The following is a 25,340-nucleotide window of genomic DNA, read 5'->3' as shown; positions in this document are numbered from 1 at the left end:
AAGCTGGAAAGTGATAGGTGAAGCCAGATGAGGGGGAATGAAGTAAGAAGCTGGGAGGTGATAGGTGGAAAAGGTAAAGGGCCAAAGGAGAAGGAATCTGATAGGGAAGGAGAAAGGACCATGGAAGTAAGGGATGGAGGAAGAGCACCAGGGGGGAGGTGATAGGCAGGTGAGGAGAAGAGAAGTGATTAGAGAGGTACCTGTGGACGTTAGAGAACTTCCACTCATGCTAAAACGCTGGAGGCTATCCAGTCAGAATATGAGGTGCTGCTCCTCCAATCCGAGAGTGGCCTCATTGCTTCAGTAGAGGAGGCCATGGACTGACATGTCGGAATGGGGATTGGAACTAAAATGTTAATTTTTAAAGGTAAGATATGTTTCCATCGTCCCCAACAGCCCCCAAGCATCTGGACCTTTACACTTGGTAATGCGGACACAAATGAACACTTACCCTGTAGTCGCTGGAAGTCACGTAAAATATGGGGAGGAAAGCCAGCCAGATGATGCATGTCGTGTACATGGTAAATCCAATAAACTTTGCTTCGTTGAAGTTTTCAGGACATTTTCGTGTTTTAAAGGCGTAGACCGTACAGAGAATCACCAGCACCACGTCATAGGACAGTGACATTAGCATACTGGAATCTTTCACGTTACATTTCAGAATGACTGTCTCTCTTCTTTCAGGAACAGTGTACCTTCTGGTCCCTGGAGCCTCCAGTACAAGCCACACTGACACCATGACAATTTGGACCAAGATTAGACTCATACAGATGAAGACTTGCGAGCTGGGACTGATGAACCGTGGCCTCTGGGTGCCTTCCTGCACCCCGTTGAATATCCTGGCGATGCGGTTGGTCTTGGTGAGCAAGGCAGAGTAGCACACGGCGAAAGACGTGCCCAGTCCCAGACGGCGCAGGGTACATATGGCGCGCGAGGGCTTGGAGATGAAGAAAAAGGTCATACAGTAGGAGAAGAAGACCCCGAAGAGCAAAATGTAGCACAGCTCACGGCCTGAAGCTCTGACAAGAGGCGTGTTGTTGTGCTTTATAAAGATGGAGGCAACCATGAGGGTGGTGACAATCCCAGCGCAGGAGATGGTGATTGGCCCAATGGCCCAGCCGTCTGCCCACCTGATGTACTCCTCTGGTAGGTCATAGCAGCCCGTCAGGTCCTCGTTGGGCCACCGACCCGGACCACAGTCCTTGCAGGTGAACTCGTCCTCCAGGTAGGCGTAAGGGTCGCAGGGGACACAGATCCAGCAGCAGACGTCACCGGGCTGCATGTTCTTGGCTTCGTTCGGGGCGCACGGGTCGCTGCACTGCGAGGTGGGGATGTAGTGCCTGGGCCAGTGTATCAGGTCCGTGTTCAGCGACAGAGACTTGGCCCACTGGCCGACCCTGACGTACGTGTACTTGCCCGCCCACTTCTGGAAGTTGAAGACGTTGTAGCGGCCCATCCCGTCTCCATTTTCGTCGAACTTGATCTCACTGTTTGCATCGCCCATGGGGTGGAAAGGGGCTGGGGGAGAGACAAAAGGGCGACAAGTGAACTTCAGTCAAAATTGTGGTTTGAAGATTAGCGCTTATTCACAAAATGGAAACGGGGAAACTGCTCGCACTCAAACAAGAAATTCAATTCATTCCAATGTTCCTATCCGATGAGCCGGCAGCACTTGTGTGGTAACATTAATACCCAAGAATGGAAAAGTCTACAGAAAGTGCTAAACAAGGCCAATCCATCCCAGGCAAAGCCCTCCCCACCAGACCACATCTACAGCAGCATCCATCATCAGGAGCCTAAAGGCTCACTGATTCAGGAACAGCTTCTTCCCCTCTGCCATCAGATTTCTGAATGGACAGTGAACCCACGAGTACCACCTCACTTGTTTTGTTTAATCTCTTTGCACTGTTTAATGTTTTGTATTTCTTATTGTAATTCGTAGTTTTTTTATTATTATACGTTGCACGGTACTGCTGCTACAAAGGAACACATTTCACGGCATATGCTGGTGATCTCAAATCTAATACTGATTCAGATACATTTAAGATGAGAGGAGGAAGTTCAAAGATGGGGTAGTTATTTAACACAGAGAGCAGAGGGTGTGTGAAGCTGGGGGTGGTGGTAGAGGCAGATATGTTAGGAACATTTACGAGAGTCTTAGGTAGGCACATGGATGATAGAAACATGGAGAGCTGTGTGGGACAGAAGGGTTCCACTGAAGGTCAACACAGCATTGTGGGCCAAAGGGTCTGTGTTTTATGAACCCAGAGGTCAGGTAGCATCTATGGGGAGCGGGAATGGACAGTCAACACTCGAGATCCTTCATCAGGATGGAAAGGAAGAGGGGAGATAGTCAGTGTAAAGGGAAGGAGGGGAGGAATGGAGCAAGAGCTGGAGGGTGATAGTCAGATTCATGTGAGGGGGATAACAAAGTTCAAAATAAATTCACTATCCAAATACATATATGTCACCATATACAAGCCTGAGATTCATTTATAATGGGCATTCTCAGTAAACAGAGAGAAACACAATAGAATCAATGAAAGACCAAACCCACCATGAGCACGAGATGAAGAGTCCTTGAAATTGAGTCAACAGTTCAGCGTTGGAATGAGTGACGTAATCCTCTCTGGTTTAAGAGCCTGATGGTTGAGGGGTAATAACTGTTGCTGAACCTGGTGGTGTGAGTCCTGAACCTCTTGTACCTCCTTCCGGATAGCAGCAGTGAGACGGGAGCATAACCTGGGTGGTGGGGGTCCCTGATGTTTTCCTGTGACCGTGCTCCATGTAGATGTGCTCATTGGTGGGGAGGGCTTTCCCCGTGATGAACTGAACTGCAACCTCCACTTTTTGTAGGATTTTCCGTTCAAGGGCATTGGTGTTTTCATACCAGACAGTGATATGACCAGTCGATGAACTCTCTCCACTATACGTCTATAGAAGTTTATCAAAGTATGAGGTGTCATGCCAAATCTTCACTACTTCTTAGAAAGCAGAAGGAGGGGGAAGGTTCTATTAATCACAGCTTCATCTGGAAGGGCTGCTTTTCGAGAACGTTGACAGACACACTTCCAGATGCTGAACCGAATGACTGGGAGGCACACTTCAAGCTAATTCTATAAGCCCTGTACATTAGTGAGGGCACAGCTTCACCAGAAGAATGAGTGATCCTGTTCTCTGGGAAGTATGGCAGTCACCGCATGGAGTGACAGAAACATCATTTGAACAGTGTTGCTTTGGATAGCGTACTGACACTTACACACCAGAAACAAAACGTCGTCAGTTTTGTGATTTTTCTTTGACCCGCAGTCGTTCTTGTAAAGGCCACTGGCCTTTTGAACCAGTTGGAAGGGTAATCTTCTCAAGGAGCTTGAAAAATAACTGGCCCCCCTCCCCAGTCGCCGTAATGGCAGTAAAGCACCACTGCTGTGCCAATCTGAAATCAGGTTGGTAAAGTTTGCCACTGCCTTGACAGGAAGCCATTTACCTGGACTGTTTACTGTACCCACACACCTCACCTGACCTGCTCTGTGTCTCCAGTGACTTCTGCCTGCCTATCCATTCATCGTGAAGGAAAATGCAATGTTCAGCCTTCCAAAAATAACTTGGACAGTGAATGGTTTTCAAAGTTCAGATTAAATTTATTACCAAGGTACATGTATGTCAACATATACACCCCTGAGATCTGTTTCCTTGCAGGCATACACAGTAAATCCAAGAACCATAATATAATAAATGAAAGACCTCACTCAACAGATGGACAAACAACCAGTGTGCAAAAGACACCAAACTATGCAAATACAATAATAATAATAACAAATAAGCAAAAAATATCAAGAACATGAGATGAAGAGTATTTGAAAGTGAGTCCATGGGTTGTGGGAACAGTTCAGTGATGTGATAAGAGAAGTTATCCCCTCTGGTTCAAGAGCCTGATGGTTGTGGGGTAATAGCTGTTCCTGAACCTGGGTCGACAGATCTCAGCCATGTTAGATACTTCCCTATCAGATGAATGGTTTGTTTACCCTGCCTCTCTAATGAGAATGTTGAGAGAATCTGATATTTTTTGTTCAGATTGGAGGAAAATATATGGAGGATGTCAGCAATAGGATTTTTACACAGTGGTGGGTGTGTAAAATGCACTCCCAAGGGCGGGTGATAGAGGCAGATATATTAGGGGCATTTAACATACTCTTAAATAGGTACATGGATGATAGAAAAATGAAGGGCTATTTGGGAGGGCAGGGTTAGATTGATCTTGGAGTAGGTCAAAAATAGGCACAACATTGTGGGCTGAAGGGCCTGGACTATGCTCTATGAAGTTTTCTTTGGTTGTCTGGATACATGCATCTTCTTTCATTCAACTCAGTCAATCTCCTCTGTTCGTCCATCTGAGATAGTGTGAATGTAATGAGTCTCCACGGCTCCTTCCACGCAGAGAACACGTTTCAATAAAAGATGACGTTTTTCTCTCCAAATTTATTCCTCTCTGCAGTTTCAGGAAACATTAAATCCAGATATGGACTGTGCCTGGGAATGAACTGACAAGCGGAACTTGTTGCTGATTGAACCTTTTCCAATCCATTCACAGCAAGTTGCTCAGGGCCGGTTCCTCTCAGAGGATAGTTATCGTTTTACTGTTTATTTTATTTAGAGATAGCGCACAGTAACAGGCCCTTCCAGCCCATCTAGAGCATGCTACCCAATTATGTGCAAGTGTTTCAGAGCTCTATGGCTCTCTGAACTGGTAAAATGGCCGGTTTCAATCCAGAATGATCCCAATGGTGACAATCTAATCCAGGAACACAAGAGATTCTGCAGATGATGGAAATCCCGATGAAGGCCAAGGAGTTGACAGTTTATTCCTCTCCATCGATGCTGCCTGACCTGCCAAGTTCCTCCAGCATTTTGTGTGTGTTGCTCTGGATTTCCAGCATCTGCAGAATCTCTTGTGCTTTTGATATTTCTATCGCGCTGTTCAAATCTTCATGACATCCAGAATTCTGTGGCGTTAATCTAAACCAGGATGGTTTAGATTAATGGCTGGGTTGTAAACTTTCATATCATCATCACAGTGAAGAAAGCAGGAGTGTGCTTCCTGATCTCTGTACTGAGAATCCAGGTGGATGAAGCTGCAGTGGTCGGTGGTTCGGAGTTGTTCCAAGTTCTTCCCCTCCTCTCTCGAGAAGTCAGCCATCACCATGCTGGTGTAAACAGTGGATGCATTAGGGTTAGGGAACAAAACAAGTGTGTGAGTCAACTGGGCAAGCAAAACCCAAGCTGTCCATTTTGGGCAAGTGTGAAGAGATTCACTTTGGATGGTCAAACTTGACGGCACAATAAAGGGTTAATGGCAGGATTCTTATCAGTGTGGGGGAACAGAGGGGTCTTGGGGTCCACGTCCATAGGTCCCTCAAAGTTGCTGCACAGGTCAACAGGGTGGTAGAGAAGGCAGATGGTGCATTGTCCTCCATTAGAAGGAGGATCATGTTCAAGAGCTGCAATGTAACGTTGCAGCTCCTTAAAACCCTGGTTGAACCACACTCCGTATTGTGTTCTCTTCTGGTTGCCTCACTATAGGAAGCTTTAGAGAGACTGCAGGGGAGATTTACCAGGCTGCTGCCTTGATTAGAGAGCATTTCATGTGAGAAAAGGTTGAGTGCAAAGGAGGATGAGAGGCAAATTGAAAGAGTTGTACAAGAAGATAAGAGGCAAAGATGGAGTGGATAGCCAGAAAAAGCAGGATCTCCTAGCAGCCTGCTATTTTAATTCCACTTCCCATTCCCATTCTGACATGTCAGTCCATGGCCTCCTCTAACGTCACGATGAGGCCACACTCAGGTTGGAGGAGCAACACCTTATATTCCGTCTGGGTAGCCTCCAACCTGATGGCATGAACATTGATTTCTCAAACTTCCAGTAATGGCACCCACACACAACTCCCCGCCCCCTGCCCCCCAGCTTCACCATCTCCCATTCCCATTTTCCTCTCTTTCCTTACCTTCCTCTGGCACTTCTCTCACTTTTCTTTGTTAGCCTTCTGTCCTCCCCTATCAGATTACCCTTTCTCCAGTCCTGTATCCCTCTCACCAAGCAACTTCCCAGCTCTTTACTTTACCCCTCACCCCTTCCCAGTTTCACCTTGTGTTTCTTCCTCCTCTTCTCTCACCTTCAAACTCTGACCCCTCACCTTCTTTTCTCCAGTCCTGCTGAAGGGTCTTGACAGTTTACTGTCTCCCATTGATGCTGCCTGACCGGCTGAGTTCTTCCAGCATTTTGTGTGCGTTGCTCTGGGTTTCCAGTATCGGCAGATTTTCTTGTTTGTCACCTTTCTCCCAGGGCAGAAGTGAATAATACTAGGGGGCATAATTTTAAGGTGAATGGATGTCAGAGGTAAGATCTTTTACACACAGACTGGTGGGTGCATGGAACGCCCTGCTATGGGTGATGGTAGAGGCAGATTCATTAGGGATAATTTACTAGATTCTCAGGTAGGTACATGGATAAAAGAAATATTGAAGGCTATGTAGGAGGGAAGGGTTAGATTGATCTTGGAGTAGGGTAAAGGGTTGGCACAATAGTGTGCACTGAAGGGCCTATACAGTACTGTTCTATCTATTGCAGTTCCATGTAGTAGTGTACTGTAGTTTCCCCCACATCCCAGAGATGTGGTTGGAGTCATGGAGATGTACATCACAAAGGACAGGCCATTTGGCCCATCAAGACCATACCAACACTCAACCACCCATTCACACTAATGCTACTCTAGTCATTATACAAATACATGGATAGGAAAGGTTATGGGTCAGTCAGACACAACTGTGACACACTCAGATGGGAACCTTGGTCAGCATGTGTGAGTTCAGCTGAACGGCCTGCTCCTGCACTGTGTGACTCTATCACCACTGTACCTTTTTACCATCGTGAGTAGGCCTCATCACGTGGGCTAAAACCGACTTGTCCAGGAGCAGATGTCCCCAGCATTGGCTGGGCAATGTTCCCAGCAACAAGCAGCTGTGGCACATAATTACCCCTGCACAATAGCCAAAGCAATTAGGTTTCATCTGAAAAAATAAAGCTGTTTTATTTAATTAATTGTGCTAATGAAAGAGAATGCTGATTACAAAGTGACTTGGGAATATCTCAGCGTTCCTGGGTTCAAGTCCTGGAATTCCCTCCCCATCAGAGCTGCAGGATTGCCCTCGTCATATTGACAACATTGGGTCCAAGATGGCGGCTCTCCTCATCATCTCAAAACCTTTTGTGAGACGGACAATAAATGTCGGTCTTACCTGTAACACCTAGATCCTAAAACATGCATAAACAAAAAAGGCTTCTCTTCCTACTTCCTTCCTCGTAAAACATTGAACACTACAGCTCATTACAGGCCTTTGGCCCATAATGTTGTGCCAACTTTTTAACCCTCACTTAGATCTATCTGTCCCTTCCCTCCTACATAACATTTCATTTTTCTATCATTCGTGTGCCTCTCCAAGCCTCTTAAGTGCCCTAATGTATTTGTCTCTACCACTACCCATGGCAGGGCATTCCACCTATCCACCACTCTCTGTGTGAAAAAAATCTTACCTCTGGTCATCCCCCTATACTTTCTCCAGTCACTTTAAAACTATGCCCACTTGTAATAGTCAGTTCCACTCTGGGAACAGGGTGGAGACACGTCTCTACCAAAGGAGGTACAAGGCACTCCTTCTTCTGCTAGCCTGCAGGTCACCCTTGGGCAAGGCGGAGCACCTGCTTAGCCCCCTGACCAGGGTCATGTGAAGCCATGGGAGCAGGTGGTGGATGGTCGTATGAGCAGCTGGTGCAGATCCCAAGTCCTGGTTATGCGACCACTGACGCCAGGCAGACAATCTCTGAAGGGTATTGACAATGACTGCAGTCACCTGACTTGTAAAGACATTGCCCAGAAGAAGGTAATGGCAAACCATTACTGTAGAAAAGTTTGCCAAAGAACAATGATGGTCGTGCGACCATGATCGCCCATGTCATATGACATGGGACATACGGATGATGATGATAATGCCAGTACTGTGCAAAAGTCTTAGGTACACTAGAATATTTATACGGTTTCAAATGATATTGTGTCCACAGAGCCCTGATCTCAACATCATTTAAACTGTCTGGGATTACCTGGAAAGAGAGAAGCAAGTGAGACAGCTAAAGTCTGCTGAAGAACTGTGGCAAGTTCTTGAAAATGCTTGGAACATCTTACCAAGGTCAAGGTCAAAGTGAAGTCTAAGTAAAAGTCATTATCAGAGTCCATACATGTTACCACATACAACCCTGAGATTCTTTTTCTGTGGGCATTCTTAGCAACCTATAGAACAGTAACTGTAAACAGGATCAATGGACAATAAGCTGCAAATGCGAATTTAAATAAATAGCAGTAAATATCGAGCATGAAATAACAAGATAAAGGAGTCCTTAAGTGAGTGTAGTTATCTTCTTTTGTTCAAGAGCCTGATGGTTGAGGGGTAGTAACCTGATGACGCGAGTTCTGAGGCTCCTGTACCTTCTATATGATGGCAGCAGCAAGCGTGGCCTGGGTGGTGAGGATCTCTGATGATGGATGCTGTTTTTCTACAGCAATACTTCATGTAGATGTGCTCAATGTTTGGGATGGTTTTACCTGTGATGTACTGGGCCGAATCCAATACCTTTTGCAGGATTTTTCACTTAACCAGTCAGCACACTTTCCACCTCACGCCCATAGAAATTTGCCAAGGTTTTTGATGACGTACTGAATCCTCACATACTCCTGAGGAAAACCAGCCAATTTTTGGAGGATGATTTAAGAGCTGTGCCAACTCAGGAACGGGCCAAATTGAGGAGGTGGGGTCCAGGCCCTACAGTATATTGAGGTGACCAAACCTGATGTTTGGGTGATGATTTAGGTGCCTGGACAGATTGAAATGGTCAGGGTGCTGGGGCTCGAGCTGGGGGATGGCCGGTTCAGTTCACTGCTCCGTTTGGCACTGAACTAAGTGTCTATGGACAGGACTTCAGTTCAGAATGCTGTTTGCTTGTGTTTATTGTTTGCATGATTTGCTTTTTTCCCTCTCTTCACATTGGGTGCTTGATGGTCTTTTTTTAATGGGTTCTTTTGGGTCTCTTTGTTTTGTGGCTGCCTGTAAGGAGATGAATCTCAAGGTTGTATAATGTGTACGTACTTTGGTAACAGATGTACTTTGAACTTTGATTTTCTTATAAGTCTACATGGTGAAGACTCCTGTGGAAAGTCTCTGGCTGTCCACTCGATCTATGTTGCTTTTCATCCTGTAAACCTCTATTTTATGAGGTATTGCAAAACTGTTTATACACAAGGTGATTGTTTAAGTACTGTATTCTGCTCAGCCTGGGTTTACTGGATGTGCCAAGACAAAAGAGAATGCTGATTCTGAAATTGGACAGACACCACAAGATCCTAAACAGATGAACCACCAGGCTCAAGGGTAGCTTCTATCCCACTGTTATCAGAGTCTTGAACGGACATCTTGTACAATAAAAATTAATTCTTGCTCCCTCAGTCTACCTTGTCCTGGGCTTTGCAACAGTGATTCTGCTGGAGGAACTCACTGGGCTGACAGAATCTGTGGGGAGTGGGGAGAGGAATTGTCAATATTTTGGGTTGAAACCCTCATCAGGACTACACTGAAGCATGGACAAATACTTTTGCCCCCAACAGCTGTTGCTTGATCCGTTGAGTTCCTTCACAGGTTTCTGTACTGGGTTAGTCATGAGTCTCCCAACACAAGCCTCACAACATTTTTAAGGTAAACCTGCTTCTACTGAAGCACCACAAACTGAACAGAGCCACGGTAGCAGTATTCCAGCCCAGGGCTATCAGAATTTTTCTTTGCCTCGAGCTCAGGGTTCAATTCCAGAGTCCTCTGTAAGAAAGTTTGTACGTTCTTCCCCTGTGTGTGTGGGTTTTCTCTAGGTGCCCTGGTTTCCGCCTATATTCCAAAGACCTACTGGTTCCTCAAGGTTGTTATAGCTGGGATGGTAATAGGGACAAGCTCCCACTACCTATTAAATGCTCCCAATGGTGTGCGTCTCAAATAGCCTCTGACAACCAGGTCCAGCTCCTGCCCTTCATGAGTGGCTTTGCTTCTAAGCCTGGTGGAACCATTTCTACTGACAGGAGAAGGGGCAAAGGTGGGTTACTAACACCTTAAAATCAGATGGGACTCATCAGCTGTGGTTGGCAGCTCATCTAAGAGAAGCAAAACTCTGATCTCATACCTCCTCTGCCTTACAGCTATACCCACTCATGGCTTTGGGAGTAAACCCTGAGGGAAAAGTCTGGAACTGGTCCCTAGGGCAGTTCTACATTGCTGACTGGCAACTCCTGTGATGCTGCTGGTGCCAAACTGTATCGGTCTCTGCCATTCCTTTGGGTTCATCAGATGCATGGAGAGGGGGAACTTGCTACATGGGCAACAGCTTGCTCTCCATATCGTATTGTCCAGGCTTGCATAGGATGCAATATCGATGGTCAACTCTGACCTCACTCACTGGTGAGCAGGTTAATTGGGCATTGTAAATTGTCCTGGGATTAATTGGTGCATTGCAGGGTGGTGTGGCTTGTTGGGCCAGACGGACTTGTTTCGTGCTGTATCTCTAAATAAATAAATAAGGAAAACTTGATGTCACAAAGTACGAGTAGTGATTGATATGTTCGTGGCCTAAAGTAGAAGGAGTCAATTTTAGAAAACCTAGCACATTTATTTTTCAACATAGTCCCCTCCTACATTTACACACTTAGACCAGCGGTCATGGAGCATACGGATCTTGGACCTCCAGAAAGTGTCCACAGCAGGAGCGATTGATAAGCTCTTGTTACATGCATGTGCAGGTCAACTCTGAGTGATTATGCAGAAAGTTTTAAGTTAATAACTTATCTTCTTCTATCTTAGGCCATGAACATATCAATCACCCCGATGAGTTATTAACTTCAAGGTTTTCTAAAATCGAGTCCTTCTACCTTAGGCCACAAACTTATCGATCACCCCTCGTATACCTCAGTTAACACTCCTCTCAGTTTCCACTATTTCAAAGGAAACATGGCTGAACTGTTTCCTAAGGAATGAGGCCCAGTTTTGACATTTCATTGCTGCCTCTGCCGTTCTTGTGCAGTTTAGTTTATTGGTACAAACGTTAGGGTGCAATTACATGCTTGCATGAACTGACCACAGTCCTTAAGATGTTGACTAGCTAATTTTCCCGACTTGTGATGCTGCTGCAAGTACGCTTGGGAAAGGACCTGTTCCAAAAATGTTGAGTATGTGTCTTCAGGCTCCTGTACATCCTCCCTGAAGAAAGCACATACTGGGTAAAGGGGCTGAGGTGTGGGGGGGGGTCCTTAATGATGGAAGTCACCCCTTTGAGGCACCGCCTTTTGAAGATGTCCTCATTGCTGGGGAGGCGAGTGCCCACAATAGAACTGGCTGAGTTTGCAACCTTCTGCATCTTTTTCTGATCCTGCGCAATTTTCTGGTTCCCGAATCCAAACCACCTTCTCCACATTGTCATTCTCTTTCCTGGTTCCGGCTACCCTGCAGTCAGGCAGCCGTTCCCGGGGAACGGTAAGTGGCAGTTTGTTTATTGTTGTCACATGCACCAAGATACAGTGAAAAGCTTTTGTCTTCATGCCACGCAGACAGATCATTCTGTGCACTAGTGAAGTTTAAGAGATTACTAGACAGGGTATATGGAGGAATTTAAGGTGGGGAGTTATATGGGAGGCAGGGTTTGAGGGTCAGCACAACATAGTGGGCTGAAAGGCCTGTAATATGCTGTACTATTCCATGTTCTATGCATTGAGGTAGTACAGAAGGGAAAACCAATACCAAAATGCAGAATATAGATATTGATGTAATCACAAACAAGGTACGCCAGCAGCTCTACTTTGTCAGGAGCTTTGGAAGATTCAGTCCAACACCAAGACTCTTACAAATATCCTCAGAGGTACGTTAGAGGGCATTCTGACTAGATGCATCACAGCCTCGCCTGGAGGCTCCAGTTCACAGGATCACAAGTGGTGACAGAGGTTAAAGACTCAGCCAACTCCATTGACAGGTATAACCCTCCCCACTATTCCACCAGAAGACTGCATCCATCACTAAGGACCCTCATCACTGGAACATGCTTATCAACCTCCAATTGAAATATACTAATGCTTTCATCTCTGGATTCTTTCTTATAGGTCTCATCTGAACCATCTCCAGCACATCCTCTAATAGACGTGTGGCCCAAAACTGCTCACTATAGTCCTAATATGTTCTGACTGAAGCCTTATAAAAACCTGACCCACTGAGTTCCTCCAAAACTGTCTTGCTTTCTACATACCTCCTCTCATCCGTTTTGTTTGAACCTTCATCTCAAAAGCAGAAGAAACAGTTGTTACCAGATCCAAGTTCCTTGATGTTTAATATTTTTACACTGAACACCTACATTCTTTCTTTAATCCTCTTTCTCACTTTGTCAATTCCATTTGAACATTTCAACACTGGTTGCTCACTTCTTGCAGTGCAGAGGATTCACAATTAATTAACACCATTTTGCGTGCTAAATAACAACATAACAACACATAGTGGTGTACATAGTTCCTTTCAAAGAGACATTAATCATATTTTGCCTTTGGTTCGTAGTTATTATTTGCACTACGGTGTTTGTAATTATCCCAAAAATATGAAATACCAAAGTTTGAGGTCCTCTGTTGGTCGGGGTCGACCATAGATGTTGTGTCTTAGTCGTCTACATGATACGCAAGCCAGGGCAGCACGATATGGAGAGCAAATTATTGTCCATGCAGCAGGCTCTCCTCTCTACACAGCTGATGAATCCAAAGGAACGGCAGAGACTGATACAGTTTGGCACCAGCAGCATCACAGGGGTTGCCAGTCAACTCTGATCTGCCTTAGGGACTCCAACTCCGGATTTTTCCTTGGGGTTTACTCCCAAAGCCTTTCCCATGAATGGGTATAGCCACAAGGCATTGGAGGTCTAAAATCTGAGTTCTCCCTCTTCGAGATGAACTGCCAACTATGGCTACCTAGCCCCATCTGCCTAGAGTGACTGGCTTTAAGGCTCCAGTAACCTGCCTTTGCCCAGTCAGTAGAAATGGTTCTGCTAAACTTAGTAGCTAAGCCACATGTGAAGGCTAGGAGCTGGACTTGGTTGTCAGAGGTTATTTGTGATGCACACCATTGGGAGCATTTAATTGGTAGAGGGAGAATATTCCCATTACCACTCCCAGCTATGCCAACCTTAAAGAACCAGTGATGTCTATATTAGACAATAATTAAAACAAACTCTTGAAAATACTTGTACAAGATCTTAATGCAGTGCATCATGGGACCCTGGGAATAGGCCATCAGTAAGTGAACAAAGAGAGTATAAAGTAATGGTCTAAGAGAGAAAAAAATATATTATAAAACTACTGAGATGAGCACAGGGTTGACGGACCTTTTGTGATACAACTTGGCACGTAATGATGATGAAATCAAGGTATTCTGTTTGGAGAACAGCTTAGAATGTTCAGGTCTCGATATGAATGTCTATCCCTTTCCCCAATGTTATCCACCCAATTTTACATCAAAGTTAGAGACAAGTCAAATGCCTGTCCTGGAGTTGGAGGTCTGAGTGAGTCAGTGGGTAGGAGGGTGGGGAAGGAACTGTATTGTTGTCGTTGTTTGTGTTATCCCACTGAGCATTGTGAGTCTGCTATGCTGGCTCTGGAATGTGTGGTCACACTTGAGGGCTGCCCTCAGCACATCTTCGAACTGTGTTGGTTTTTCAGACAAACGATGCATTTCACAGTACTGTATTTGTCAACGTGGAGAGGAGGGAGAATATGGAAGTCTGGTGGGAGCAAAGGAGGTTGGGAATGGCGACCGTAGAGCGCTGCAGGACCAGTGCGGGACAGGTGGCAGAGAAGGAATGATGGACTGGGGGTTGACATAGGTGCAGCCACACCCAGCCCTGGACACCAGGCAAGGTCATTTGATTCCGAACAATTTGTTTCTTGATCATTACAGAATGCCTCTCTGGTACCTTCCACTCTCTCCTCTCTCCCTTCCTCCTTTTCCAACCATGATTCCCCTCTCCCTGCCCCCGTCCCTCTCTCAGTCCACCATAGAGACCCATATCACTCACATACATCATCAAATTTGTTTCTTTTCGTGGCAGCAGTACAGTGCAATACATAAAGTTACTACAGTGCTGTGCAAAAGTGTGAGGCACCCTAGCTATAAATATGTGCCCAAGATCTTTGCACAGTACTGTACGTCTGATAAATAGATCTATCTGATTCTGAACCTCTATCATCCATTGTAAACCAGATACAAATAGTTGATTTTTGTACATTAAGCTGTATCTGCCAGTTAACTTACAATTAGAATCAGGTTTATTATCACTGACATACAGTACATTGTGAAATTTGTTGTTTTTGTGGCAATAAATAAAAATATACTATGAATTAAAATAAGAAATATACACAAAAATTAAGTGAGTAGTGCAGAAAGAGCAAAAATAGTGAGGTAGTGTTCATGTGTTCACCGTCTATTTAGAAATTTGATGGTGGAGGGGAAGAAGCTGTTCTTAAAGTGTTGAGTGTAGGTCTTCAGGATCCTGTATCTCTTCCCTGATGGTAGCATTGAGAAGTAGGCATGTCCCAGACAGTGGGGGTTGTTAATGATGGATGCCACCATCTTGGGGCATCATCTTTTGATGATGTTCCTGATGGTGGGGAGGGACATGCCCGTGGTGGAGCTGGCTGAGTAAACAATCCCCTGCAGCTTCTTTCGATCCTGTGCAGCGGCCACTCCATACCAGATGGTGATGCGACCCCAGTCGGAATGCTCTCCACGGTACATCTGTAGAAATTTGTGAGTGACTTTGGTGACATGCCAAATATCCTCAAACTCCTTATACGATATTGTGCCTTCTTTGTAATTGGATCAGTATGTTTGGCCCAGGATAGCTCCTCTGAAATGTTGACACTCAGTACACTGCTCACCTACTATCTACATCTTTCTACTCCGAGGAATCTGTACTGGGACTCTTTTATCTTTTTCTGGTTTTCTTTTAGAGATACAGCATGGTAACAGGCTCTTCTGGCCCAACAAGCCATGTGACCAATTAATCTCACAGGGAGAGATAGTGGGGAGAATTGAACCTGGGTCACTGCAGTTGTAATACTGTTGTGCTAACCACTACATTATCATGCCACCTGACTCTGCACCAAAATGGCCCTGGTTTGTGATCCACAGCTTTGACGATTTCAATAGGGCTCACAGTTTAATTTAACATCATTTCAATGGAAACAAGATCCATAACAACATACGAAGTGCTTAAGAACACAAGACATAGGAGCAGAATTAGGCCATTTGGCCCATCGAGTTTGATCCACCATTTGATCATGGTGGATTTACTATCCCTCTCAAACCCATTTTCCTATCTTTTCCCATAACCTTTGATGCCCTGACTAATCAGTAATCTATCAACCTCTGCTGTAAATATACCCAATGACTTGGCCCACAAAGCCATCTGTGGCAATGAATTTCACAGATTCACCACCGTCTGGCCAAAGAAATTCCTCCTCATCTCTGTTCTAATTGGATGTCCCTTATTCTGAGGCTGTGCCCTCTGGTTCTAGACTCCCTCACAATTGGAAACATCCTCTCCACGTCCACTTGACATGCTGCAACAAGATCCCCTCCCTCATTCTTCTAAACTCCAGCGAGTACAGACCCAGAGCGATCAACTGCCCCATATTAAACTTAACATTTGCAAGATCATTCTCATGAACTTCCTCTGGACCCTCTCCAGTGTCAGCACATCTTTTCTTAGAAAAGGGGCCCAAAACTGCTCACAATGCTCCACGGGCGGTCTGACCAATGCCTTATAAAGCCTTGACATTGTTTCCTTGTTTTTACATTCTATTCCTCTCAAAAATGAAAGCTAATATTGCATTTTATTTATTTATTGAGATACAGTACAGCACAGAATAGGCCCTTCTGGCCTTTCAAGCCATGGCAACCAGCAATCCCCTTAGCCTAATCATGGGAACATTTACAAAGACCGATTAACCTACCTACCTTTGCATCTTTGGACTGTGGGTGAAAACCGGAGTACCCGGAGGAAACCCATGTGGTCATGGGGAGAACATACAAACTCCTTTCAGGCAGTAGGATGAATTGAAGGTGGGTTGCTGGAGCTGAAGAGTGTTGTGCTAACCATGCTGCCCCACCTCCTCTGCCTTCCTCACCACAGACTCAACTTGCAAGTTAACCTTCAGGAACTCCTGCTTAAGGACTCTGAAATCCCTTTGCACATCTGATTTTTGATTTTTCTCCTTATTTAGGAACCAGCCTACATAGAATATAGGAGATGGAGGTCATCTCTCCATCTCTACGTTCCATTGAATAAATGGTCTTCCCATTATTCAGTTCAGCCAGCATTCTTGGAAGCTTTCTCCGCACTTGTTCCAGTTTCATGATGACCTTTATGTTGTGTATTTAATATTTCAATATTTAACTAATATTGTAAACATATTGTTTGATTAAGCATTCTTGTTCATTTATGCATTGTGGGTTATCTGCAAAAGTACATGAATGGCATATGGCTTCACACCACAACGTGATATCTGTGGAATTTTTTTGCCACGGGCAGCTATGGAAGCCAAGTCAGTGGGTGCATTTAAGGCAGAGATCAACGGGTTCTTGATTAGCCAGGGCATCAAAGGGTATGGGGAGAAGGCAGAGGAGTGGGGATGACTGGAATGAATTGGATCAGATCATGACTGAATGGCGGAGCAGACTCGACGGGCTGAATGGCCTACTTCTGTTCCTTTATCTTATGGTCTTATGATATGCATGCCTCACTTAAATGCGAAGTTAGACTTGCATTTGGGCTCTCATGTTTTCAATTCAATTGGTTTAATGCTTTTGGAGTTAAAAACATAATAGTGGCGCCAAAGTATTTTTTAAAAGCAAACCCAGGATGGCTACCCACCTGTTGATGTGCACCAAGGTGTATGATTAAAATAAAACGTGTGTTCTTTGGAAAGGTCTGACATGGTCAAGTTTAAACAAAAAGGCAGAAAATGGACAAATTCAAGGATTCATAAACTCTTGGTGGCAATAATCATAAAAAAAGCATGAATGGCTGGCTACGTTGGAAAGATAGACATGTTCATCAGGTAACTGGATTTTGTATACTGAAGGGATTAAACAGTAGTTTGAAGCAAATGAAATGGCCAATGAGAAGTGGGTTCCCATTTTGCTGAATGCGTGGGATTTAAAATACGCAGTTTGCTTTGGAATTTGACTGCTCCCACCAAGAAGCAGAAATGAGCTTTGCTGATATCGTGAAAGCAATGCAGGAACAGTTGGAACTGAAACCATTGTTGATTGCAGAACATTTTAGGTTTCATAAGTGGAACTAAAAGTAAGGGGAATCCATTTCAGTGTATGTGGCTGAATTGAAGAAATTATTTAAGCATTGTCTGTTAATGATGGGCTTAGTGATACACTGAGAGATCGTTCAGATTGTACAAAAAATCATTCAAAAATGGCTCCTAACTGAAGCACAACTTACATTTAAACAAGCCATCGAAATGGAGTTACCAATGGAAACAGCAGACAGGGATGCAATTGAGTTGCAGTTAGGAATGAAGGTGCAACGTTTAAACAGAAACCAAGTTGGCCAAACAAGTTGTGTTACCATTGTGGCGGGGGCTCACATACACCAGATCAACACAGATCTAAAGGTGAAAATGCAACAAAGTAGGTCACATTCAAAGAACATGTTGGGCAGACAAAAATAAATGGAGTGCACAGAGAAGAGAAAAAGATGAAAAGTCAAGCTGCAGTTTCACAAGGAGCACTTATCTGCATAATGTTGATGAGAAGTCTGATAATGACGAGAGTGACACAAGACTGAGTAGACTTGAGATTTACGATGTTATAACTAATAATAGACGAGCAGTATGGCTTATGCCAGAAATGAATGGAATTGGACACTGGGTTGGCTGTTTCTGTCATCCCACAAAATGAGTTTGAATGACATTTCAAAGATACTGAACAGAAGACTGCAGATATACAGCTAAGGACTTATATAGGAGAAAGGACTCCTGTGGATGTGACATTTGTAACAGTGAAATTCAACAGCCACCAAGCCACATTGGGCTTGTATGTGGTAAAAACAGGAGGGCCAGCATTGTGCGGGCATGACTGGCTGAGACAACTACATCTTGATTGGAGATCCATCCACCATTTGTTTGTCAAATCCCCGGCAATAAAGCCAGCTGAAAAAGAATTAAGAAAGGCACTGAATGATGCCACGGGAACATTCAAGGATGGCATTGGAAAACACATACGTATCGAGGGTAGCATAGTGTTAAATGAAAATGCCACACACAAATTTTATGAAGTCCATCCAGCTCCTTATACCATCTGTGATAAAGCAGCCAGTGAACTACACCACATGGAAGCTGAACGGATTCTTTCCAAGATTGAATGAAACCCATGGGCAACACCAGTTGTCCCAGTAGTCAAGAAGAAGGCGTCTGTCAGGATCTGTGGTGATTATAAGGTCACCATCAATTCAGTACTGAGATTAGATCAATATGACAGAAGAAAGATGTTCAGAGCTGTCAGAACCACTTCTTGCAGTCCCAGAGTCAACTCCTACGACCACTACAGAGGAGGCCCCAGAACCTGAGATTGTTTCACAGTCACAAGCCTCTCCTGCCAAGCAAAGTGATCCTCCTTGGCAGGGAAGACGTAATCTCACGACAGTAAGAAAGCCCCCACACTGATTAAATCTTTAGGTCTGAATGGAACAATTAAAAAAATTACTAAGCTGTGGATGTCTATCTGGTAATTGTATTATGTAGTATACTCTCTATATAGTTGAGATGCATTCAATATTGAGCTGAAGTTTATAGCTAAGCAGGGAAGAGTGTTGTGCATTTAATATTACAGTAATATTGTAAAAATATTGTTTAAGTAAGTATTCTTGTTCATTTAAATGCCGTGTTGCGAGTTATCTGTAGAAGAACATAATGACATGCATCATCGTGCCAGCATGCGATATGCGCATGCCTCACTGCTTAAACACAAAGTTAGACTCGCATTTCGTGCTCTCTTGGGATGTTAGGGTGGAGAACACCTGCGCGTGACTTTGGTTAATGTGGGGAGGCTGATGCACAGGCAGCCACAACAGGGTCCTTGCCAGATGGGGGTCAGGGTGCGATGACATGGAATGCAAGACTGGAGACTGCTGAGTGCTGTGCCTTCACGACTGGTATAATGTGTCACCATCTTCTGCCAGCTCCACCGCTGAAGTACACAGCAGCTCACCACTCAGGTCATGAGCCATAACACAAGGTCAAACACACAGTGCTTTCTGCCACACAGCCAGGTCTTCACTCCCACTTGCAGCCAAATTCATAATAATCTATCAAGTAGATAAGGGTGGTTAAGAAGGCATATTGTAAGTTGGCCTTCATTAATTGATGGATTGAGTTCAAGAAGCATGAGGTAATTTTGCAGCTCTATAAAACCCTGGTTAGACCACACCTGGGAGTATTTTATTAAGTTCTGGACCCCTCATTATCAGAGGAATGTGTAAGCTTTAGAGCGGGTGCAGAGGAGGTTTACCAAGGTGCTGCCTGGACTAGAGTTGCATGTTATCTTGGACAATGACTCCCATCCACTCCATAATGTACTGGTTAGGCACAGGAGTAGATTCAGCCAGAGACTCATTCCACCGAGATGCAACACTGAGTGTCATAGGAAGTCATTCCTGCCTGTGGCCATCAAACTTTACAACTCCTCCCTCGGAGTGTCAGACACCCTGAGCCAATAGGCTGGTCCTGGACTTATTTCCACTTGGCATGATTAACTTATTATTATTTAATTATTTATGGTTTTATATTGCTATATTTCTACACTATTCATGGTTGGTGCGGCTATAACGAAACCCAATTTCCCTCGGGATCAATAAATTATGTCTGTCTGTCTGTCTATTAATGAGGATAGGTTGAACGAACTAGAGCTTTTCTCTTTGGAGAAAAGGAGGATGAAGGGTGACTTGATGGAGGTGTAAAAGTTGAGAAGAGGCATTGATCGAGTGGACAGCTGGAGACTTTGTCCCAGGTCAGAAATGGCTAATATGAGACAGCATAATTTTAAGGTGATTGGAGGAAAGTATAAGAGGGAAATAAGAAGTAGGTTTTTTTTACACAGAGAGTGGTGCATGTGTGGAATGCCTTGCCAGGGGTGGTGGTAGAGTCTGATACATTAGAGACATTTAAGAAACTGTTAGATAGGCAGGTGGATGATAGGAAAAAAAGAGAAGGCTACATAAGAAGGAAGGGCTAGATTGATCTTAGAGTAGGTTAGAAGGTTGGCACATCATGGGCCAAAGGACCTGTATTGTGCTGTAATATTCAGTGAAACTCTGAAAATGTACAGCCAGTGTATTACCGTGATTCCTGACTGTTCATATATTGGCACTGGTTTTCCTGGGCTTAGCTCATGTACGGAATGGGAATGCACTGCAGAAGTGTATGTACACTTGGAATTCAGGAGCATTTCTGGGGTTACTTGCAATGTCTGACCACAGAGAACCAGAGTTCTCTTCAGTAACTAGCTCTGTGATAAATCGAATCAGTAAGCGAGGCTGTGTCATGTTATCGTTTCCACACATGGTAAAATAATGCCAGTGTAACCTTGAATAATTAAGAAACATTTTGTGCTTTATAGTTTGAGTACTGAATTTAAATCAGCCACAAAATAATTCAGCAGCTGGCAAGATATGGATTAATATTTTTTTTCATCTTTGATCGTAAATCTTATTTTGTAATTCACTTTGAAGCTGCTGTCCAGCATTGGAGCTGAATTTCCTGGAGGAAATTTGGATGTGAAACTCTCCCCAGTTGCAACATGCATTTCCACTATAATTCAAAGTTTTCTGTGAATTTGTGACCATGTATAGATGTAACCTATGCGACAGAGACTCTCACTCTTGCATTGGTCTCTTCAGCCAGAGATGAAACTGCACTAACAACATAGATAGCTCGGACTTAACATCCATTGTCCACCTCGACCAACAGAGGGCCACCCTTTTCCACTACTTATTTAAATTAGTGTCTTGACAAAGTATTCATCCTCACAACTATTTTTACATTTTACTGCCTCACTTTCTAAATTTAAAATATATTGAAATAGTGTTTTTGAGCTAATCTACAAAACATTGTGCGTCATGTCATATCAAAAGAAAAATTCCAAACCCTGTCACCAGTTTACTCAAAATTAAAAACCAAAATCATGAGGCTAAAAAAGTATTCATTCCTTTTGTAGGTACTGTGCTAATTTTCCTTAGGTGCAACTCACCAACTCACCCAGTATGTTGATGTTGAAACTTGGAGGATCCCTCTCTGTGTAACGTCCATCAGTATGGTAGATTTTCGACAGACCAAATCAAAATGAAGACAAAAGAACATTTAAGACAAGTCAGGGAATTGGGGACCATCTCAAAGGTAGTGGACATACCTTGGAGCTCAGTGCAGTCTACTGTGAAAAAGTGGAAAAAAATATGGGACCACAGCCACACAAAACTTATTTGTGGAGAAGAATAGCACTTGTTAGAGAGGCCACAGTGATGCCAATAGTCACTCTGAGTACGCTGCAGAAGTCAGTGGCTGCAACTGGAGATGATGTTCATGGCTCCACAATCTCTAAGGCCTTGCACATAAAGGGTATTTATGGAAAAGTGGTAAGGAGGAAGCCCTGGCAAAGAAAAATGCATATTCTTGCCCATCAAGACTTTGCAAAATGTCACTTAGAAGATACTGTAAAGATGTGGAAGAAGATCATGTGTTTGGATGAGACTAAAGTGGAACCTTTTGGCCTCAACTCCAAGCGATACGTGTGGCGTAAATCTAATACTGTGCATCAGCCAGGTAACACCATCCCTTCTGTATAGTGGAGATAGCATCATGCTATGGGGATGCTTCTCAGCTGCAGGGACTGGAAAACTGGTCAGGACTGATGGGAAGATGAATGTTGGTAAATACAGAGAGATCCTGGATAAAACCTGCTAGCCTCTGCCAGATAGCTTAAACTGGGGAGGAAGTTTGTCTTTCAGCAGGACAATGACCCAAAGCACACTGGCAGAGCGACCATGGGGAGGCTTCAAATGAAGAAAATCGATGTCCTTGACTGGCTCAGAGTCTTGACCTTAACTTTGCTGCCACAAAACAACAAATTTCATGACACGTGCCTGTGATATTAAACCTGATTCTGACACTGACATGGAAACTGCAGCCACTGGAGATAATTAGCAGGTCAACACACGCCTGTGCAGAGAGCTACAGTGATAACATTTCCTAGCTGAGAAATATTAACTCTGTTTCTCTCTTCAAGCTGCTGCTGACATGCTGAGTTCTTCCAGCAATTTTTGTATTTATATCGAAGGAACACGACTGTTGGCTCAAGGAAATGGGACAGTTCAGATTAGCATGAAATAAACATCTTCCACTGTTATATTTTCCACCAGAGCTTGAGTAGTCTAAAGTTCAAAGTTCAAAGTAAATTTATCATCAAGGTTCATATATGTCAACATATGTAACCCTGAGTTTAATTTTTTGTGGGCATTCACAGTTGATACAAAGAAACACTGTAGAATAAATAAAAACCTCTCCCACAACAAGAAAGGCAAATGACAACAAAGTGCGCAAATACAAAGCAAGATGATAATAAATAAATAAATAAATAAATAAATAAGCAATAAATATCGAGAACGTGAGATGAAGAGGTGTTGAAAGTGAGTTCATGGGTTGTGGAAACAGTTCAGTGTTCGGGTGAGTGAAGTTATCTCCTCTGGTTTAAGAGCCTGATGGTTGAGGGGTAATAATTGTTTCTAAACCCGATGGTGTGAATCTGAGGCTTCTCTACCTTCTTCCTGATGACAGCAGCGAGAAGAGATCATGCCCTGGATGGTGGTGGCCCTCGATGATGGATGCTGCTTTCCTGTGACAGCATTCCAGGTAGATTTGCTTAGTAATGGGGAGGGCTTTACCCGTGATAGATGGGGCTGTATCCACCACTTTTTTTGGCGTTTTGGTTCTTGGGTATTTTCTCACTGTCATCCTCAGTATCGTGAATGCAACTGGAAAGAGGATTGGATAGCTCAGTCAGTAGAGCATCGAGTTTTTAATCAGGGTTCAAGTCGCTGTTCAGGCACTACCTTTGTCCTGGCTGTTAACTCCTTGCCAGCACATTCACATCCATCCCATGAAATGCAACTGGGGACTCAGTACGCGGGGGTGGGCTGTGACCGGCTCAGGGGACTTACTGGTGGGCTTGGCCAAGATGGCAATTCACGGGTCCAGGAGATGGGCATGTTGAGGACTCTGCTCAAGCTGGTTGCCTGCTCCCCCCACCAGCGTTATGGTCGTGGCAGAGCACCCTTTGAGAGGGAGCATGGGTACAGTGGGAGATATCTGGGAAAAGTGGCCCACTGCCACAGAGAAATGAATTTTTTCAGAATAGTAGTAATCATATTTCTATTTGAAATTGTTAACTGTCTTAACAATTGATTTATGTTTTTGCGTACTTTGTGAATGGATAAGTGTTTGCAGTTTTGTGAGGAAAAAGAAGGAGGGATAAAGGAGACTTCTGGCGTCACCGGCAATCGTACGCTCGGAGGGGCTGTATTGTTATACATCCTGCTTAATCGACATAACAGAGGTCATTTGGAGTAGAAAAAACATAGAACATAACATCATAGGAATAAACCCTTCGGCCCACAATGTTGTACCAAACTCATCACCTCAGTTACCAAATAAAACCATAACACCATAGAGATGGGAGCAGAATTAGGATGTTCGGCCCATCAGTCTGCTGACTTATTATCCATCTCAACCCCTTCTCCAGCCTTCTCCCCACAACCTTTAATGATCTTACTAATCAAGAACCTATCAACAACCACTTTAAATGTTCCCAGTGACTTGGTCTGTGGCAACGGATTCCAGAGATTCACCACCCTCTGGCTATAGAAATTCCTCCTTATTTCTGACCCAACGGGACATCCTTTGATTCTGAGGCTGTCCCCTCAGATCCGAGATTCTTCCACTAATGAAAATATCCACTCCACATAAACTCCTATGTATGCCTTTCAATATTCAATAGGTTTGAATGAGATTCCCCCTCATTCTTATAAGCTCCAGTGAGAAAAGGTCATTAAACATTTCTCGCAACACACACAAAATGCTGGTGGTACGCAGCAGGCCAGGCAGCATCTATAGGGAGAAACGCTGTCAATGTTTCAGGCCGAGACCCTTCGTCATGCGGACAGGGTTGCCGTTCAGACCAAACATCAGAATGGGGAAGGAATATAATCTAAGTGACTTTGACCGTGGAATGATTGTTGGTGACAGATGGGGTGGTTTGAGTATTTCAGAAAATGCTGATCTCCTGGGATTTTCATGCACAGCAGTCTCTAGAGTTTACTGACAATGTTGTAAATAGAGGGAAAAAAGGAAATCAGTGAGTGGCAGTTCTGAGGATGAAAACCCTTTGCTAGTGCAAGAGGTCAGACTGGTTCAAGCTGTCAGGATGGTGACAGTAACTGAAATAACCATGTGTTACAACAGTAGTGTGCAGAAGAGCATCTGTGAATGCACAACATGTCAAACCTTGTGGTGGATGGGCTCCAGCAGCAGAAGACCATGAACATACACACAGTGGTTACTTTATACAGGAGGTACACAATAAAGTGGTCACTGAATGTATTCAGCCCTGGTGTTATGACAGCAAGGTCCAAGCTGCACAGCAGGTTGAATGTAGTTGCTGGTTCAACATGACTGAATGTATCCCAGTGTAAACACTTATTACATGCTCCGTACACGTGGCAGGTTCTGGTGGCATTTTGACTGAATTTAGTCTCATAACACTTCCACATTTGAATTTCTCTGCCTCTAACACCCATTCTAAAGGGTTCTTCCCACAATCTCGTTCATTCATTCAATATTACCTGTTTTACAGGCTATTAATATTCATTATTAGTCCCAGTGTTCAGCATTTCTGAACTCGTTTCTGTCTTTGCACTTCTTCCTTCAGCCTTGCCACTCATCTGAGCCGCAGTGGGGTCAAATCCCTGAGGCTTCGGGTTATGAACATGACCGCAGAATGAGCTGGGTACTCAGGAGCGTCTGGCAATTTAGTTCCCAGAGAGACGGTTCGCTGTAATTGCTCAGCCAATTCCACTGACAGCCACAAAATTCACAACGTAAATAGCTGGAA

General features: G+C 44.1%; 1 protein-coding gene across 1 annotated transcript in view; it reads right to left on the bottom strand.

Moving 5' to 3' along the window:
- LOC132403469 (metabotropic glutamate receptor 3-like) overlaps window positions 1-25,340 on the bottom strand; it is a 53,755-nt gene that overhangs the window by 14,878 nt on the left and 13,537 nt on the right. The window contains exon 3 of the mRNA XM_059986872.1: window positions 452-1,518. Within this exon, the coding sequence (XP_059842855.1) occupies window positions 452-1,518 (1,067 nt within the window). The remainder of the gene's footprint in view (window positions 1-451; window positions 1,519-25,340) is intronic.

The sequence above is a fragment of the Hypanus sabinus genome, chromosome 13 (assembly GCF_030144855.1).
Source record: "Hypanus sabinus isolate sHypSab1 chromosome 13, sHypSab1.hap1, whole genome shotgun sequence".
NCBI classification, from domain to species: Eukaryota; Metazoa; Chordata; class Chondrichthyes; order Myliobatiformes; family Dasyatidae; genus Hypanus; species Hypanus sabinus.
Note: the sequence above shows the minus strand (reverse complement) of the source record. Positions and strands in the feature narration are given on the sequence as shown.